The sequence below is a fragment of the Oryx dammah genome, unplaced genomic scaffold (assembly GCF_014754425.2).
Source record: "Oryx dammah isolate SB20612 unplaced genomic scaffold, SCBI_Odam_1.1 HiC_scaffold_4, whole genome shotgun sequence".
Lineage (NCBI taxonomy): Eukaryota > Metazoa > Chordata > Mammalia > Artiodactyla > Bovidae > Oryx > Oryx dammah.
The window spans coordinates 37,888,396-37,908,262 of NW_024070188.1; the positions used below are offsets into that span (position 1 = coordinate 37,888,396).

At 42.6% G+C, this 19,867-nt stretch overlaps 1 protein-coding gene across 2 annotated transcripts in view; it reads left to right on the plus strand.

The window, feature by feature from the left end:
- Window positions 1-19,867, plus strand: part of FAXC (failed axon connections homolog, metaxin like GST domain containing) — a 69,196-nt gene that overhangs the window by 40,023 nt on the left and 9,306 nt on the right. For both annotated transcript variants that reach the window (XM_040239139.1, XM_040239140.1), the window contains one exon: window positions 10,549-10,665. In XM_040239139.1, coding sequence (XP_040095073.1) covers window positions 10,549-10,665 — 117 coding nt within the window. The remainder of the gene's footprint in view (window positions 1-10,548; window positions 10,666-19,867) is intronic.

Here is a 19,867-nt window from a genome sequence, read left to right on the forward strand (position 1 = left end):
CAAGCCTTGAGATAACTGCAGACTGGCTGACATCTTTTTTTTTTTCCCCAATATTGGGGATTTTTTTTAAATTTATTTTTTTTTATTGAATACAGTTGATTTACAATGTTGTGTTAATGTCTTCTGTATAACTCAGTCATACATATATACACATTCCTTTTTATATTCTTTTCCATTATAATGTATCCCAGGATATTGAATAGAGTTGCCTGTGCTATACAGTAGGATCTTGGTGCTTATGCATTCTATTTGTAATAGTTTCCATCTACTAACCTCAAAATCGCAGTCCATCCCTTCCCCACCTCTCCTCCCCCTTGACAACCACAAGTCTCTTTGCTGTATCTGTGAGTCTGTTTCTGTTTCGTGTGTGTGTGTGTGTTAGTTGCTCAGTCGTGTCCGACTCTTTGTGACCCTATTGACTGTAGCTTGCCAGTCGTCTCTGTCTATGGAATTCTCTAGGCAAGAATACTGGAGTGGGTTGCCATTCCCTTCTCCAGGGGGTCTTCCTGACCCAGGGATCGAGGCCAGGTCTTCCACATTGCAGGCAGATTTTTTTTTTACTGTCTGAACCAGCAGGGAAGCCCCTATAGGTGAGTTCATTTGTGACGTAGTTTAGATTCCACATGTAAGTGATATTGTATGGCCTTTGTCTTTCTCTTTCTGACTTGCTTCACCTAGTATGATAATTCTAGTTGCATCCCTGGCTGACATCTTCACTGCAGCCTGTTAAAGACCCTGAGCCAGAGGCACTCAGCGAAAGCTGCCTGGATTCTTGACTCACAGAAACTGTGAGGTAATAAATATTTGGCCTTTTAAGCTGCTAAATTTTTGAGAAAATTTGTTATGTAGCCATCAATAACAAACACACCTACATAGCCCCAATCCCATTAAACCTAGTAGGAGCCTCTTTGAGCACTGCTGAACCGTGAAGGGTACAGCTGGGTTGTCAAGAGGAAAGAGTGCTTATCCTGCTGTGATGGGCAACAGGCATCAAATCTCTGTTGCCTTAAGTTATGTGGATAAAAGATTTTGCATCTTTTGGAAATGGAATCTTATCTTTCAGTCTCTTCAGAGACACTACTTCTCATTCTGGTTTTAGCAGTGTTCTTGTCTTGGCTGGGAAGAAACCCGGATTTCTTCCGAGACGATAGAGCTTGACTCACAGGAGGTTTCCGTCTCTGGATTCAGTGATCTTTGAGAAAATGGTGTGCACTGGGGAGACAGTTGTGTGGGCCATTCTTAACCATCCAATGGTCAGGATACATGGACAAGAGGGTTCAGCAGGGGAGTGATAGATCTCCCACAGGGTAGGAGCTAAAGGCCTAGTCCTGTGCTTGAAAAGACGCAGCGCACGGAATTCTGGTGTGATACCCAGCGTACTCAAGGGTATTTCATCTGAGAAGCAATCAGATTCCTTTTTTTTTTTTTTTTTGCCATTCCCAGACCAGGGCTCAAACCCAGACCCCAGCAGTGAAAACACTGAGTCCTAATATTGGACTGCCGGGGAATTCCTCAGAAAGATGAGGTCGATAGCAGTTTGGTTTCATCCCAAGGGACTTGTGCCTTTTGTGTGAGTCAGGTCTACCACTCTGGCCAGATGCTAAACAGTTCTGGTGGTTAAAGATTTTCACCAGTTTGGTGATCGCTCAGATGTTTGAGTGGAGAAGGAAATGGCAATGCATTCCAGTATTCTTACCTGGGAAATCCCTTGAATAGAGGAGCCTGGCTGGCTATAGTCCATGGAGTTGCAAAGAGTCGGACACGACTTAGCAACTAAACAAATGTTTGAGAATGGTTGAAGATCCTGGATTCCAGCTAAGGTGAAACCTGGTATCCATAACATGAAGAAAAGTCCTCCAGGAATGTGGAGTCTGCTTGCAGGACCCTGGTGGCCAAACAAAACCTGCCATTAGAATCTGCTTCTGCTCAACTTTCTTAAAAGAAGGATAAGTTCCTTACAACAGAATTTGATTTTAAACTTCAACATCACATTGAATTCAGTCTGATGTGTTATTTTATTAACTAAATCATATTTGAGGGCAACCAGATAGTCTTTATTGAATAAAGAGAACAGCTGCCTCCTCTGTTGCCCAAATACAGAACAGCCAGGACAGAAATGAAATTAAGGAGAAAGCCTCTTGGGAAGTGATTTGACTTGGGCTGCTCTATATTCTTTACCCTTAGAAGGTGTAGTTGGGAAAGTGAAACTGGGGAGATACATAGAGCTTTTATACTCCTCAAATCTCACTATTTCAGTTAAATGTCTAGTCAGACCCCAAACCAGCAAAATTGCAGCAACTTCAAGAAAAGAGATAGATAAGGAGGCCCATCATCAGTAAGTCAGTAACGCTGCGTCATTGTTAGAGATGTCAGCTATGGTTCTTGAAGACTTCCAGAAGCTGCTGTTTAATGATACCAAATTATAATAATAAGTGAAGCTAATCAGGTATTTGCCTCCTCCTGGGAAATATTTTCCTACTCTAGATCTCCCATATATGAAATTTTTCTACAACTACTGCAATTCCTTTATCCCACTTCCTTAAAATTACAATGTATGTGCATGAATGCTGTAAGTGTGGAGTTCAGAAGGTGTTCAGACACATTAATAGTAGGACTGAAGTTCAGAAGAGCAAGTGCAATCCTGTCCTTATAGTGGAGAATGCATGTGCATCCTTGTTTGATCCACAGGGAATTTTAAGAGCAGGGACATCAACAAAGAGAAAATTGGGAGGAAGAGGTGAGATCGCAATTAGGGAAGGGGTCAAGATAATGCATGTACACTGAAAAAAATTTTCTTGTATGTCCCTCTAGAGAATTTTGTAGAAGATTATAGGAGTATCTAGTTGCCTTCCAGAATACAGTCTGAGAAGCGATTAAATTTAGGGGCTTCTTCTGGTGCCCACCCCCCACCTTAATTTTTTTCCCAGAGTGGAAGCCAATTGATGCAACTAGTAAATGTCAGAATGTTGTAAAAGTTAATGATTTTAATTCTGATATTTACCCATAAGGACAGTTAATAATCTCTTATATAAGATAGCACCTCCTGTAGTTGAAAGAATCACACATTCAGTGATTTTAGAGTGTGCTGGGAATATGAGCAAGAGCTCTTTAAGAAGTGGCCAGTCCTATTGTTTCTGACAAAGAGAAATCTGACCAGGAGTGTAAAAGAGACTAGAATGTAGATTTCCTGCTGCTTGCCCTCTGGGAGAGTCTCATGCAGAAAAAGAACTTCAAGTGTGTGTTCTTTGAAGGTTGGAAGGTTACTGAGATCTTGCCATCCTTGGGGAAGGTACTCAAAATCTTTCTTTCTCAATAGTCCTTGAAGTCTCAGTTAATTGAGAGAGGGACAGTTAGAAAAGGAATGATATCAACATTGACTTCACTGGAATTATCTGCTTATAAATTGTATTGGTGCTCAAGGATAGGGGACACTAAGTAGGTGAAACATGTAATTATCATTTATTCTTAGACTAATAGAAAAATGAGTGCTTGAAAGTTTTTTGACTATTAATCTTTAATTTCTCTCTAGAACAATATTTTCCAGCACAGCCAGTCTTTTCTGCCACTTACAGCACTTGGAAATTTAGCTAAATGGCAGAAATGGAGCTGATAGTGGCCAGTAAAATCTGGGAACAGAATTAGTAAGGGAGTAAGTAGATGTAATTCTATGTTCATTTCTGTAGCTACTTCCCAAACACTCTGCTCACTACCCCATAGTGATATGTGTGAAAAGAAGTCATCAGTTTTTACCTAGAAGCATGTTAGTGGAGACTTAATTTTCCTAGGAACGGGTGCTGTGCAGAGTTGTTGTTTAGTGTCTAAGTCATGTCTGACTCTTTGCAACTCCGTGGACTGTAGCCTGCCAGAATCTTCTGTCCTTGGTATTTCCCAGACAAGAATACTGGAATGGCTTGCCATTTCCTTCTCCAGGGGATCTTCCCGACCCAGGGATCAAATACGCATCTCTTGCATCTCCAGCATTGGCAGATGGATTCTTTACTACTGAGCCACCAGAGACTCCCTGCCATGTAGAGTAAATATGACCATAAATACTTTGTGTGCTTCCAGAGGAAGGATCTGGAATCAATGGTAGATGTCCCACGGAGACATATTTTGTCTCAGTGTAAGGAACTGACTAACCATAGAATTGCCTGCCTTGCCCAGGAAATGAGGGATAAGTTCCTGGAGGGCTTGGGTTTGGGAATTGTCTGGTCAGAAAGTGGGTGAAGGGATTTCTATATTGGGAGGAAAGTTGGACTGTTCTGCCCACAAATAGTACTTGTTCTATTATTGGTGATGAGTGTAAAATAATTACATGTGTTAGAATAGCACCTTCTAGTTTACAAAATGCTTTCACATTTTTACGTTTTAAAATCCTTACAGGAGTTCTCTATTCTAAGAAAGGACAGAGAGCAAACATACTTAAATCTAGTTGCTGTTGTTCTTGTTTAGTTATTCAGTTGTGTCCAACTCTTTTGCGACCCCACGGACTGTAGCCCGCCAGGCTCCTCTGTCCTCATGGGATTACCCAGGCAAGAATGCTGAAGTGAGTTGTCATTTCTACCTCCAATGGAGATCTTCCAGACCCAGGGATCTAACCTATTGGCAGGCGTTGGCAGGTGGATTCTTTACCACTAAGCCACTAGGGATAAAAGTGGTTAATACTTAAGGCTATCAACACCTTATTTGCTGATTTCTACTATGATAGATATCAGATGGGCAGAAAAGTAAAAGTGGGTTACCTGCCCTCAAGGAGATTAAACACTACTTGAGGAGATAGGACACACACATAAATAAGACTATGAGGTGACATGTGTGAATTACCTAATGACTGATTTAGATGAGTGTTTCCCAAAGTGTGGTTCCTGGACCAGCAGCCTTAGCACTACCTGAGCTCTTGTTAGAAAGGCAGAGTCTTGAGTCCCACCCATACCTACTGAATCTGAAACCTGGGGATTCGTGGGAGATAAATCAGTATTTTTTAAAAGTCCTCCAGGGGATTATGATGCATGCTCGAGTTTAAGAACACTGATATACTCTAGTCTAGACCAGCACTTACCAAACTTCAGAGTACATGAGAACCATCTGGAATAGCACTGTTCAAAGTGTGGTCCAAGAATTGCTGGCTCTCTAAGAATCACTGACCTGAAAGCTTGTTAAAACACAGATTCTCTCCCAGTCTCACTCTCAGTCATTTTGATTAAATAGGTAGCATTTGCGATGCTGATGCTGCTGGTCCCAAACTGCTCTTTGAACAGCCCTGCTCTAAGCAGGTGTGCCTCTGGGGGCTGGCAGAGGAGAAGTGGTCGAGGAATGGACAGTGCAGGTAACCTTTCTGGAGTAGAGGAGGGAGCATGTGATCTGAGCCTTAAGGGAAGTGTTGAGTTAGACCAGTGGAGGTTATTTGAGGAGGGATGGGATGGGAGGTGGTGATGAGAGTACCGCCAGCTGCTTCTGTGCATCTCTACACATGAAAATGAAGCTTGAGTTGTCTCATCACCTAAACCTCCTCCCTCAGTGCTTCAGAAGGGCCCTTAATGTTCTATTTTTGCTAAAACCCTCCAGTAGTGAGAACTGGGCCCACTTGGGGAAGCCTGGGGATGCTACAGACTTGAGACTTTGACTTGGCCTTTTCATCTCTAAGCAGAATCTAATCTAAATTCAGTCTTTTTCTTAAAAATACTTCCTGCTAAGCTCAAAAGACCAAATTTGGAACAATTTCAGCAACATAAGGAATAATGAGAGTACTGGATTACAGGCCATACAGTAAAAGACATATCGACAAGTGCATGTTTACATAAATAAATGATTGAATATGTCAGTAAAAGGGGGATGAAGGGAACAGTAGTATTTGAATCAATACATGTAGAAGTAATAGAGAAATAGAAAATCCTGATTAGGCAAACTCCACAGTATTTAGTTGTTTCAGTTGACGTCTACTGATGGATGCTAAAATTAGTGGGCCAAAGTTTGAGGAGAAACAGGATAGTGATACAGTCTCAAAGTTTCTCCCCCAAGGTTATTAACTGCAAAAGGAAAACTAGTAACATTACAGGGAAGAAACCTTACAGATACTACCATTACCACATGGTCAGGGTTAATATTCCCAGTGATAAGACATATGGACATTGTGGACCTCCTGATATGAAGCTCTGAGAAGGGGTATCGGGGTCTCCAGAGAAATAAACCAATAGGAGATATAGATCTAGATCTCTGGATCTATCCATGTCTGTTTCTCTTATATAATAAATTTATATGGGCTCATACAATTATGGAGGCTGACAGATACCAAGATCTGCAGAGGGGGTTGGCAAGCTGGAGACCCAGGAAGGCTGATGGTGTAGTTCCAGTCAGAACTGGCTCAAGACCCTGGAAGAGCCAATGTTTCCATTTAAGTCTGAAGTCAGCAAAGGCCTCCGTCCTAGTTCAGAGGCAATCAGGCGGTAGGAATTTCCCCTTCCTCTGGGGAGAGTCAGCCCTTTTGTCATATGAAGACCTTCAACTAACTGGAGGAAGCCCACCCACACTAGGGAGAGTGTTCTGCTTTACTCAGCCTATCACTTAAATGTTAATCTCGCCCACAACACCCTGATAGAAAGTCCCAGAATAATGTTTGACCACGTCACTTAATCCCCCATGTGGTAGTCAGGTTGACATATGAAATAAGCATCACAAGAGCATTTGCAAATATGGATTACTACTCTAATGACTAACCACCTTGGACAAACCCAAGTTGATGAACATCTTGCAAAATAGCTGATCAGTATTCTCTAAAAATGTCAAGGTTATAAAAGACAAGGAGGGACTTTCCTGGTGGTCCCGTGGTTAAGCCTCTCTGCTCACGGTATGTGGTTCAATCCCTGGTCAGGGAACTAAGATCTCGTAGGGTATGGCTGTGTGGCTGGGAGGCGGTGGGTGTGTGTGACAAGGACAGACCGAGGAACTGAGGTGACCTGTCAACTACATGCAACGCGCGATCCTGAAGCAAAGAAGAACAGTAGTTGAAAAACTACTAAAATTTTAGTGAAGAGGACAGCGCAGTTAATTGAATCATATTGATGTTAATTTCTTAGTTTTGGTAAATGTACTGAGGGACTTCCCTGGTGGCTCAGTGGTAAAAAATCTGCCAGCAGGGCTGGAGATGCAGGCAAGAGACATGGATTTGATCCCTGGGTTGGGAAGATCCCCTGGAGAAAGGAAATGGCAACTCACTCCAGTATTCTTGCCTGGAGAATCCCAGTCCATGGGATTGCAAAAGGGTCCAACATGACTGGGTGACTAAACAAGGACAGCAACAATAAATGTACTGTGGTTACCTAGCTCAGTTCAGATCAGTCTCTCAGTCGTGTCCGACTCTTCGCGACCCCATGGACCCCAGCACACCAGGCCTCCCTGTCCATCACCAACTCCTGGAGTTTACTCAGGCTCATCTCCATTGAGTTGGTGATGTCATCCAACCATCTCATCCTCTGTCATCCCCTTCTCCTCCTGCCCTCAATCTTCCCCAGCATCAGGGTCTTTTCCAGTTAGTTAGTTCTTTGTATCAGGTGGCCAAAGTATTGGAGTTTCAGCTTCAGCATCAGTCTTTCCAATGAACACTCAGGACTGATCTCCTTTAGGATGGGCTGGTTGGATCTCCTTGCAGTCCAAAGGACTCTGAAGAGTCTTCTCCAACACCACAGTTCAAGAGCATCAATTCTTCGGTGCTCAGCTTTCTTTATAGTCCAATTCTCATATCCATACATGACTACTGGAAAAACCATAGCCTTGACAAGACGCACCTTTGTTGGCAAAGTAATGTCTCTACTTTTTAATATGCTCTCTAGGTTGGTCATAACTTTCCTTCCAAGGAGTAAGCATCTTTTAAAATTTCATGGCTGCAGCCACTATCTGCAGTGATTTTCGAGCCCCTAAAAATGAAGTCAGCCACTGTTTCCCCATCTATTTGCCATGAAGTGATGGGGCCAGATGCCATGATCTTAGTTTCCTGAATGTTGAGCTTTAAGCCAGCTTTTTCCTTCTCCTCTTTCATTTTCATCAAGAGGCTCTTTAGTTCTTCTTTGCTTTCTGCCATAAGGGTGGTGCCATCTGCATATCTGAAGTTATTGATATTTCTTCCGGCAATCTTGATTCCAGCTTGTGCTTCTGCCAGCCCAGCGTTTCTCATGATGTACTCTGCATATAAGTTAAATAAGCAGGGTGACAGTATACAGCCTTGATGTACTCCTTTTCCTATTTGGCACTAGTTTGTTGTTCCATGTCCAGTTCTAACTGTTGCTTCCTGACCTGCATACAGATTTCTCAAGAGGCAGGTATCCATCTCTTTCAGAATTTTCCACAGTTTATTATGATCCACACAGTCAAAGGTGTTGGCATAGTCAATAAAGCAGAAGTAGGTGTTTTTCTGAAACTCTCTTGCTTTTTCAATGGTTACCTAAGCTGTTCATATTAGCAGAAGCTGGTTGAAGGGTATACAGAAACTGCTACTTTTGTAACTTTTCTATAAGTCTAAAATTAACTAAAAAATTAATTAGGAAGTTTTAAAAAAAGTTTCCTGCCATTGGGTACTCTGAGAACTTCTTAATAACAGAGAGTATTTTTATAATCTTTAAATTTATAACTGTAGTGTGTGTATACATGTATAATTGTGTGTCTACCATGACTGCTAAATTCTATCCATTTTTTGAGGGAGGGGGCAAGTACCTTTAAAAACCCTTAGACTTTTGTTCCTTTCACCTTCTATATTCTGTATTCCCTCCTGATCAAAAGCATCCTTTTGTAAACTTTCACAGCTTAACCCTCCTGCTGTTCCTTGGGGTCTTTATCTCATAGATGAAGCTCTCTATGGCAGCTTGTGCAGAGCAGAGAGTATCAGGCTGGGAGTCAAGAGACTGGGTGCTGGCATTTTTAGTCTGTTTCTGTTATTATTAATAACTCAGGGTCCTTCTAGCTTTAATGTTCTGAGGCAAAAAGTAAATTTGGGCTGAACGCTATATGTATTAGTTGATGTACAGATTCAAATGATTATATTTATCATTATTATTTTTCTTTTTTTTATCAAGGTTTTATGTGCTCTATTTTTAGGTTTCCTAAGTTTTTTTAAAACTCATGTACATTTTTTCCTCTTGCTCCCCCAAATATTTGGAGTCTACAACAGACTTCACATTGTACTCTAGCATTTCCCTTAGACTCTTTCCTTTTAGCAGTTTAAGTAAATCAACGTTTCTGGGGGGCCAGGAAGCCATTGTAGCTCTCCTTTAACCCGTTTTCTTCCCTTTGAATCTGGGTCGTATGTGTAAAAGTGAAATTTGAAAGAGGGCTGTCTGAACTGAAAGCTTCCATTGCCACGAGATGGCTTTGAAAGAAGGCTTGTGCTGGAAAGATGAATATAATTTATGAGATGGAGAGAAGTAGGGGGCACATATGGGTTTTGGGAGGTAAAGGAGATGTGTGGGTGCAGCGTGAGCAGAGGTGTAGCAGTGGGAAGCATGACCTGGGCTGGTGAATGGGGCTGTCCCAGGCCTGCTGGGTTAAAGAAGGGTGAGGGGCAAAGCCGGCATGTGGGTGGGAGCAGAATGTGATGAGTCTTGGACTGCAGGATGAGTTTGGACTATATTTCATAGCCCATTTTGTAAATCATTAAAAGTTGTTGTGAAAGGCAGTGCCACTATGAAAAGAATGTCCTAGAAATTTAGCTTTGGGTGAGATATGGAATAGACTGGAAAAACAGAAGGGCTCTTATCGTGAGTGCTGGTATTTGATGAGTTACCCAGATCTGGTGCTCAGTGCTTTACATGTGTTATGAAATTTAATCCTCACAGTGGTCCTAGGAAATACCTTTAATATCATCTCCTTTTCCAGATGGGAGAACCGAGGCTTGGAGAGGTTGATTAATGAGCAGGCTTTCATAGTGAATAACAGTGGGACCAGGATGTGAAGGAGGATGGATCCAGTTCCTCCTGGGCCGCCTTTTTATCTTGCAGTTTTAAAGCTTCTCTTTATGTTTGTTTCCTGTTGGCACGCAGTGGTGAGAACCTTGCCAAGACCATGGAGACATCATACAGAGCCTTGCCTCTCAAACTTCCTAAGTAGCCTAGGGTTCTGGTTCTCCCTGAGGAAATGTATTAATTTAATAAAGTAAGTGCCAAGGCTGGCTGTGCTTGACTTGAGATGGTTTAAGCAAATGTCCAGATGTTCTTAAGCATCTCAAGCTTTAACAACTAGAGTTGGAGACAAGGAGGTGCCTCTGGGGTTCTGGGGGTGATAAGTTCTCCCTTTTCTCCATGAACCCCCTCCCTCATCTGCTTACCTTGGTATGTTCCCAGTGACTTTCCTACTGTGCTATCATATCAGTTGATATATCACAGAATCCTTTGTTTCACTTTTGTTTCTAGTTTTTGGTAAAAGAAGGTGCATGCATTTGGTTTTGCAAAGCTTTTGATGCTCTGTTAAGCAGATGTATGATGGCAGATGCTGAATACCATTGTGGCTTATCGGGCCAGCAAGGGCCAGCGAAGTGACCTCTCTCTCTGTCTCTCTCTGCTGCAGGCGACAAGAAGTACATCATGGGGCCCAAGCTCTCCACCCTCGATGCTACTGTCTTTGGACACTTGGCCCAGGCGATGTGGACCTTACCTGGGACGAGACCTGAACGGCTGATTAAAGGCAAGCCCTATGAAGCTCTCAGGTTTGGGGAATTGCTGGGGGCCGGGGGTGGGGGCAACACAATGGAGAATTCTGGACCCAAGCCTGTGAGCTTGGATGTGCTTTGTGGAGACACCAGGCTGTGATGTCCAGGGCCAAGGTTGGTTTTCTGTGTCAGGATCGGTAGAGGCAGAAGAGGAGAAATGGGGCTTCTCACCTGTCATCCTGCACAAACCATGTTCCTAGCAAAGCTGACACAAATCCTGCCATGTTCTACACAAGGGCTTTTCTTCCCGCAGCCTACCTAGTGGATTTAATACTTGTCACCGAAATAGGACTTAAATTCCCCTAGTGTCCTTGTTTTGTCAGTCTGCCTTAATTTTCTTTGGATGGTGGTGGCTTTCCAGTTTCTGGTTTATCGAGTGCTGCGGCATCTGAGGTTTGGGTAGTCGTGATGGACTCACTGCCTATCTTGCATGCTCCTTTTGAGTACAGACTGGTCTCAGATAGTTCACATGTGGATATAGGTATATAGGATTCTGTGTCATAAGTTCAAAACATTCCCTTCTATTCCAGTCAGGTGTCTGTAGATCATACCTGGAGAGTAGTAGAGCTGGAAAATTCAAGAACTTTGTGGGAAAATGAGGAAAAAATGTCAACAAATTCTTTGTAAGTCTGGTGCTATGTGAGGTATTATTATTGATATTATATGTACATTTTGACCAAAGAAATACAATCTTGTATCTTTATTGTGTGATCTTGATGTAGGCCTGTGATAATTATAATTCTAAACTGGTGGAGTAAAAGTGGGCTGAATGGGGCCAGAGCTAGAGGATGAGCATGTGTGTGGGGGTAGGGATGGGGATGGTTGCCAGGGGTCAAGTTCTTGTTGGCAGTGGGGCAGGGAAAGTCAACTCAACCTGGGTTGATGTTAAAGGGACCAGATCTTCATGTGTGTTTGTTTGTGTGTGTCTGTGTGTGTGCGTGCGCACGTGTGTGTTGGAATATGAATGGCTGCTGGGGCCTCTGAGAGAGGCTTCCTCTGCATGGATGAATGGAAACCACTTTGAGTCATCTCTGGTTTGAAACAGTACCTAAGAAAGTACCTGGTGCTGTGAATGTGGGGATCAAGGTTCTATATTTTGGTTTGGGGAAGGGGAATGACAGAAGTTAATCAGGGCTTTGCTAGCTCAATCAGTAGAGCACGGGACTCTTAATTCCAGGGTCATGCGGTCAAGCCCCATGTTGGGTGGTTTCTCTTCAATATTTGGGTCCCTGGTGGTTCAGACAGTAAAGAATCTGCCTGCAATGCAGGAGACCTGGGTTCAGTCCTGGGTTGGGAAGATCCCTTGCAGAAGAGAATGGTAACCCACTTCAGTATTCTTGCCTGGAGATTCTGATAGCTTATGGTGAATGGTGCTGCCAAATCTGTGGTCTCCGAAGGAGAAGATTTAACTCTGGAACCAAAGACAATCTCAGTTACTCAAAGTTTTGTGTAGGTTTATTAAAGTAACGGGGATAGAGAAAGCTTCCAACAAGAAGCACTGGAAGGGGGCAGGAGAGTACCTGCCTCACAGATTTAAGTGAGGCTTTATATACTTCTCAACTAGCTGCTAAGAATAGATAAAAAGGATACCTCAAGATTGTAAATTCCACCAGACACTGTCCCAAGGCATACATCCTGAGATAACTTTGGCACAAGATTAGCCAGGGAGAATGGTTCCAGCAATGTCTCTGGGTGAGATATACTGTTGCTGTTAATCAGGGATACAAGTCTTGAGAAACAGATTCCCAGCCAAGATCTGTTACAATTATAATCATTAACAGAGAGTTTAAGAAAAGCATTTCCATGAGTAAGATGTTCTGTGTGATCATTAGTTCCTGGACCTAAAGAAAGGCCAGTTCTCAAGTAAGATACATTGTTGCATAAGGCTCAAGGAACGCATGAGCAGAGAATGTTCAGTTCAGTTCAGTTCAGTCACTCAGTCGTGTAGGACTCTTTGTGACCCCATGAACTGCAGCATGCCAGGCCTCCCTGTCCATCACCAACTCCCAGAGTTCACCCAAACTCATGTCCATCGAGTCAGTGATGCCATCCAGCCATCTCATCCTCTGTCATCCCCTTCTCCTCCTGCCCCCAATCCCTCCCAGCATCAGTCTTTTCCAGTGAGTCAACTCTTTGCATGAGGTGGCCAAATACAGTATTGGAGTTTCAACTTCAGCATCAGTCCTTCCAGTGAACACCCAGGACTGATCTCCTTTAGGATGGACTGGTTGGATCTCCTTGCAGTCCAGGGGACTTTCAAGAGTCTTCTCCAACACCACAGTTCAAAAGCATCAGTTCTTCAGCACTCAGCTTTCTTCACAGTCCAACTTTCATATCCATACATGACCACAGGAAAAACCATAGCCTTGACTAGATGGACCTTTGTTGGTAAAGTAATGTCTCTGCTTTTGAATATGCTATCTAGGTTGGTCATAACTTTCCTTCCAAGGAGTAAGCATCTTTTAATTTCATGGCTGCAGTCACCATCTGCAGTGATTTTGGAGCCCCTCAAAATAAAGTCTGACACTGTTTCCACTGTTTCCCCATCTATTTCCCATGAAGTGATGGGACCAGATGCCATGATCTTCGTTTTCTGAATTTTGAGCTTTAAACCAACTTTTTCCTTCTCCTCTTTCACTTTCATCAAGTGAAAAGTTCCTCTTCACTTTCTGCCATAAGGGTGGTGTCATCTACATATCTGAGGTTATTGATATTTCTCCCGCCAATCTTGATTCCAGCTTGTGCTTCCTCCAGCCCAGCATTTCTCATGATGTACTCTGCATATAAGTTAAATAAGCAGGGTGACAATATACAGTCTTGACGTACTCCTTTCCCAATTGGGAACCAGTCTGTTGTTCCATGTCCAGTTCTAACTGTTGTTTCCTGACCTGCATATAGGTTTCTCAAGAGGCAAGTCAGGTGGTCTGTTATTCCCATCTTCCTTAAAGGGTTTTGGACTGCCTGCCCAAGCTTTAATTCTTTCATTCCTCCCTTTTTCTTGTAGGAGAATATGGTTGCCAGGGAAAGGGTGGAGAAATCGTTCCGTAACTTCTTCTTGCTGGTAAGGGGCACAGACCCTAAATTGTTTAGGCAACATACTCTCCTTGTTGAGGGTCTCTGGCAACATACTCTTCATGTTAAGAGTCTCTGATCCAGGGGCCCTGAGTAATAGCTAGAGGAGGCAGTAAAAGCTGTAGAAGCATGAACAATCATTAGTAACTTAAATGTCTCAAGCTGCTTAGATACCAAGTTCATTATAGAGTTACAGATATAAGGAGTAAACAGCAAGAATAAGATGATTACGATTATTACAGTCAAGATAGTTTACCACTAAGGAGAGCTTCTAAATCAAGATTGTATCTGTGAGAAGAGTGGAACATCAGGAGAGTCCATTTTGAAGAGTGACCAGAATCTCTGCATCACGGTTACTTTGTCTGGGAAGCCGTTGTATCCTTTAGAAACAACAAACTAGATAAGCAGATTAAAAGGCAGAGATTAAATATCAGTAAAAGAATTATTGTAATCAGCAGTCCAAGGAAGAGTCAAAGAATCAGGTTACATTTGGTAGTAACTTTGATCCTGGTCTAGATAGAGTCAATACTTGGGCTTCCCTATTTATAAGAATGGAGCCATTTGGCATGTTCGTATACATTTTCAGTGTAGGTATCACCGACCCAGTTATAAGTAGTTGAAAGAATGACAACCTGAATCTTAACAGACAAAATAAATATTACCATTTCTTTTTAGAAGAATGAGTCTGAACCCCAACGTAGACAGCTATTTTAGGGAGACTTATAGCCAGGTAGCCAGTTGTCTAAGTTTGTCCAAGTAGGCTTTAGCCTCTTATTGTGGTATTAACATATAAGCCAAAGTAGTTGTCACCACTGACAATTTTAGCATTTTTTTAGGTATGAGAAGATGCAAGAATTTGGGTTCAAAAAAATCTTTACCTGAAAATACCTAACTGTCTGAAGGCCTGTTTTGTCCATTTTTCCAGAGCACAGAGTGAGTGCCTAATTTCTGATTTCCACCCTGAATTCCATTCAGGAGATGTTGACGGTCAACAGCTGTGTGTCCACGAGTTAATCTTTGTAGTTGCCGATGGCACGTGCCAGTTTCCAGTTGCAGGGCCCCTTTATGGCCATGAGTTTAATCATAGTTTGGGGGGCATTTCATGACCACCTTGTCCCACAGTGCTGGGAAGGCTCATTCCTAGATCTGTCGAAGATTTCACCGATGGGCCACTCAATGTGCTGTTATTAGACTAGGTCCTGTGAGTAGCAAAAGTCTCTAGACCTCACCCGTCTCACTAGTCTCTTGGTCCAGGAAAACATTCCTTCTTGTTGCTTCTTCTCATATACAGAGTCACATTATAACTATGGGTTTCATATGGAACTGTGACTCGGTCACACACTTGATAATGTAAGGGACAATACTTCTTGAAACAGGCAACATAGAAAGCAATATAGTTTAGCAGTAATAGTAAAATCATAAGAACTTAAGTCAAGAACTTCCATTAGGTATAGCCCAGTGACATCTCCAGGTCATCTGACTTAGTTTGTTAAATGACTACAGCCTGTTGTTAATCTCCTGGTTGCATATCCTGGAGCATTTGATCTTTATTCAAAGACTGGTTACTGAGATAAGCTTTAGAGACAAGCTCAGAGTGTCCTTTTTAATAACTTAATTAAACCTCTTGGCAATGTAACATAACTGCAAGGAACTATGTCAGAAGTGAGTTTTAGTAAATACAGACCTTAATTAACAAACCTACAGCAGCAGAACTTAATATTTAGGGAAACATAATAGATGCCGTAGGCCTGACATCAATTTGGTGGATTTTTCTTTTAGAGCTCCCCAGTATACTTTGAGATTTCTGTATAGATCCAGAAATAGTCTTTTTTACCTTGATGAGGCTGTTCAGAACCCAAGTGTCTCCAGTTTCTCGAGGGACGAGGCAGAGAGAAAAGAAAAATGTTTTAATTTTACCCACAGATGTAAATCACTAAATTGTTTTAAACTATCAGTAATTTAAGGAGAGAGCTTCTTTATATCTGAAAACAAAGATTAGAAGCCAGTAATATGTCAGACAAAAAGTCATGAAAATTGTAGTCATATTTAGCAGTCTATTCAATCTCATGTAACCTAGCCTTTGTTCTGTCATTGTTGCCCTACGACCGAGGACATCAGTGAAAACGATAGTCTCCAAGAAGCTTGTGAAGTTTCTTGCCAATGTCTGTACTACCTGTCCAGCAAAGTGGGTGCCCCAGTCACTGGAGATTGTAGAAAACGTATTTTAGACATTTTTTCTCCATTGCGAGATACTAAGCCAGGAAAGGCTTTATCTTATCAAATAAAAGTGAGGTTTGTCAGGGAGCTAGGAAAAGCCAAGTGGCTGTCTTGGATTTCCCATAACCCCAACTATTTAGTTTATAGCCATTGTTTATCTGTTTTAAGTTCCCCGCTGATACTGCTGCTGCTAAGTCACTTCAGTCGTGTCCGACTCTGTGCGACCTCATAGACGGTAGCCCACCAGGCTCCCCCGTCCCTGGGATTCTCCAGGCAAGAACACTGGAGTAGGTTGCCATTTCCTTCTCCATAAGTTCCCTGATGAGGGGTTAATTTTTGTAGAAGCAGAATGAGCTTTGTCTATGTGTGCCATAGTCTGTCATCGAAAGCCACATTCAAAGAAAACTTTGTTCTTTTAACAGGAAGAGAAAACCAAATTCCAGATTGGTACCAGCTTTTAGTCACTGTGAAACAATAGTTATTCACTTAGTCAAAGTAACAAGAAAAGGTTTCAAAGACAGTTTAATGTCTTAAGAAGCTTGTATCATGCACAAACTCTCTTCCCCTTGCCACAAACCTTTTTTATACTTCTGTGTTATTATTTTATTTGCCTATTCTGAGAACAGCCACCTGTAAGTTTAGATTTACTTCCTTTCCCTTGCTAGAATGTAATTCCCTTCCTTATGCCTTTTTATTGAAAACACACGTCCTACTTTCTTTCAGCAACCATGACCTGTATCATCATTTATATCATCATTTTGTAGCATAGTAAATATAAATCACCCAAAGCTATATCATTTGCAAAAGTATCTTCACAATGTCTGTGTTAATTAGATCAATAAACAAACATCAATACCAGGTATCAATTCAATAGTGAATATTTACCAGTTCACACAAGCCTGAAGTTCATTTTAGTTTAATTTTTTTGAATTTAGAATTGTTTGATTTGTAAGCACTTACTTCTCTTTAGGCCAATTAAATAGAGCTCATTGACCAAATTAGCCTTTAGCAATGTTGTCCGAGGACAGAGACACACACTGGGACACACAGAAACCTCACAGTTTTCTGCTTGAAACTTAAAATGTCTGTTTGCCTTTTTTTCCTTTGTCCTGAAATTCTACCAGTTTGCTCATGGCTGGAGTCCCAGAAAGAATGGGCTGTGTATCTCAAGGACATGATAAGAGGTAACTTCAGAGTTTTTTCCCAGGCATGTTTTTATTTCTCAGGCAGGGTTGGAGCTCCAAAAAAAGTATTTTAATAAACCAGCTTTTTCCTAATTGCACAAACAAAAAAGAACCAGTTTTGCAATTTCAAAAAGATTTCGTTTTAACCAGTTTCCTCCAGAGTCTAAAGAATATCGTGGCCATTCAGTATAAAAAATGTCATCTCTCTTTCTTGTAGTCATAGTTCCATAGCTAAAATTTAAACCAGAGAGTGTTCAAATTGGCTCTAATGACAAGGCTAGCCTGACTGATAAGGTGTGGTCCCAGCAGGGATTGTCTCTCCAGGCAGGTGAGGGCTTTTCTTAAAGAAAGCCTGTTTAGAAGGGGCTTTTTAGGCTCTGGGGATCAAACTTATCCCAGTTTTTAAAGATACAATTCAAAGAGGTGGTTCTGGAACTGTTAGCTCCCATCTGTAAGAGAGAAAAAAGCGGCACCCAGTGTCGTGGCTTTTTTCTACCAGAGGCATCCCTCCCTGCTCTAGATGGGAGTGGAGACAGGTCTTCCACCTAAGCTTCCTTCCCTGGCCGGGGCTAACCTGTCCTTACCAGCGGCGGTGTCCCACTGTCGTCCCTGCCGGTTCTACCACTGAGGAGGGGTGGAGATGCACCGGGGTAGACCTGATAGCATCCCAGATTGATGTTGAGTTCCTCGCCATTAAAACCTCTGCCTGATTCCTGCTCCTCCTCTGAGGCCACCGGGGTAGAGCAGAGTAGCCTTCCAGAATGTCTCCCAAGCTAAGACCGCTAGGGAAAACACCCATCTTCCGTGTGCCTGTGTACATTCCTGAGCATATTCCTGACCACAGTAGAAGCAGTAAGTTATAAAGGGCTGAATGGAAAAGCCAAGATGTCCCTTCTGAGAGCTTCCATATCAGCCTATGTGATAAAAAAGGAGGTGATGGAGGGCTGGCCTGCTAGGAAAAGAAGAATCTTTCATGTTCATGGAGTGTGAAGGTCAACCTTTCTATTCCTGTCCAGCAGATTGTACAAAAAGAATATCTAAAGAGTTGAGACAAGGTTCACTGGAGGGCTTTCTTTGGTCCACTAAGAGCTTGCATTACAAAGGGAAGAAGCCCGTTGCATTTCCAATCTGCCCAAATCTGGGGTTCCCTGATCTGAGTCCTCAGGAATCTCATGTTCTCCAGTAATGCATCCATCCATGTAGTCCGGAGGCATGGCCATAACAAGATCTCACCTCTGGGTCTCTGGAGTCAGGAGGGTGATTTTCAGTCTGAGAGATGTCCCTGGAGCTAGAGCTCCACTTAGCTCCCTAATGTGTTCCTGCCTGCAGTGTCCTGTAAAACTTGGAATGGTGGTCTGGCTAGGAAAACTCAATAACAGCATGGGTTGTAAGTCTCCTGACAGTCTACAGTCTGGCACGCTAGGTTAGTACCTTGAATTCCTCAAGCAGTTATGAAAGCAGTCAGAGAGACCAGGAAAGGCTGACCAGGGAAAAGAAGTTCAGTCCATACTCTTCATCCATTTTTGGCCATTCCCTTCATGAGGACATTGGGTGCCTCTTGACACTGGCAGATCGGTATAACCCCCCGACAGGCATACTGCCATATGAGGATCACCATGGATCCGTGGAGCAGGACACAGCTCTTGCTTCTTGCACATTCACACAGACAGGCACACTGAGTTAGCAAAGTAGAGACTTTACATTAAAAGAGCAAAAGAGTCCCAGCTCTGAACATTCTTACCTTGTCTTGAAGATCCTGGACGAGACCCCAAGATGATAGCTTACAGTGAACGGTGTTGCCAGATTGATGGTCTCCAAAGGAGAAGATTTAAGTCTGGGACCAAAGACACTCTCAGTCACTCAGAGCTTTGTGTAGATTTTGTTAAAGTAATGGGGATATAGAAGCTTCCATCAAGAGGCACGGGAAGGGGGTGGGAGAGTACCCGCCTCACTAGTTTAAGCAGGGTCCTATATACTTCTCAACTAGCTGCTGAGAATAGATAAAAAGAATACCTCAAGGTTGTAAGAGTTCCACCAGACCCTTTCTCAAGGCATACATCCTGAGATAACTTTGGCACAAGATTAGCCAGAGAGAACGGTTCCAGCAATGTCTCTGGGTGAGATATACTGTTGCTGCGTCATCAGAGGTACAAGTCTTGAGAAACAGGTTTCCAGGCAAGATTTGTTATAATTATAATCATTAACATAGAGTCTAAGAAAAGCATTTCCATGAGTAAGACACTGCACTGTGATCATTAGTTGGGACCTAAAGAAAGGCCAGTTCTTGGGTAAGATACATTGTTGCACAAGGCTCAAGGAAAGCATGAGCAGAGAATGGTCACCTCCTCCTTATAGGGCCTTGGACTGCCTGCCTAAGCTTTACCTCTTTCAATTCCGTGGGCAGAGGAGCCTGATGGGCAACAGTCCATGGGGCTGCAAAGAGTTGGACATGACTGAGAAACTAAGGCTTTTCACTTTACATACCCTGGCTGAGAGACTGGAGGTGTACATGAGATCACCAGTGAATAACATATATAATACTCTTAATTAATGTTGGATGGATGGATGGGACCAAGCAAGGCAAAATCATACAAGAAACTGAGGCAGGTGAGCAGTCATGGGTGGATGGGTAGGGAGGATGGTGAAGGCTGTAACTCTGTGTGTGTGTGTGTGTGTGTGTGTGTGTGTGTGTGTGTGTGTGTGT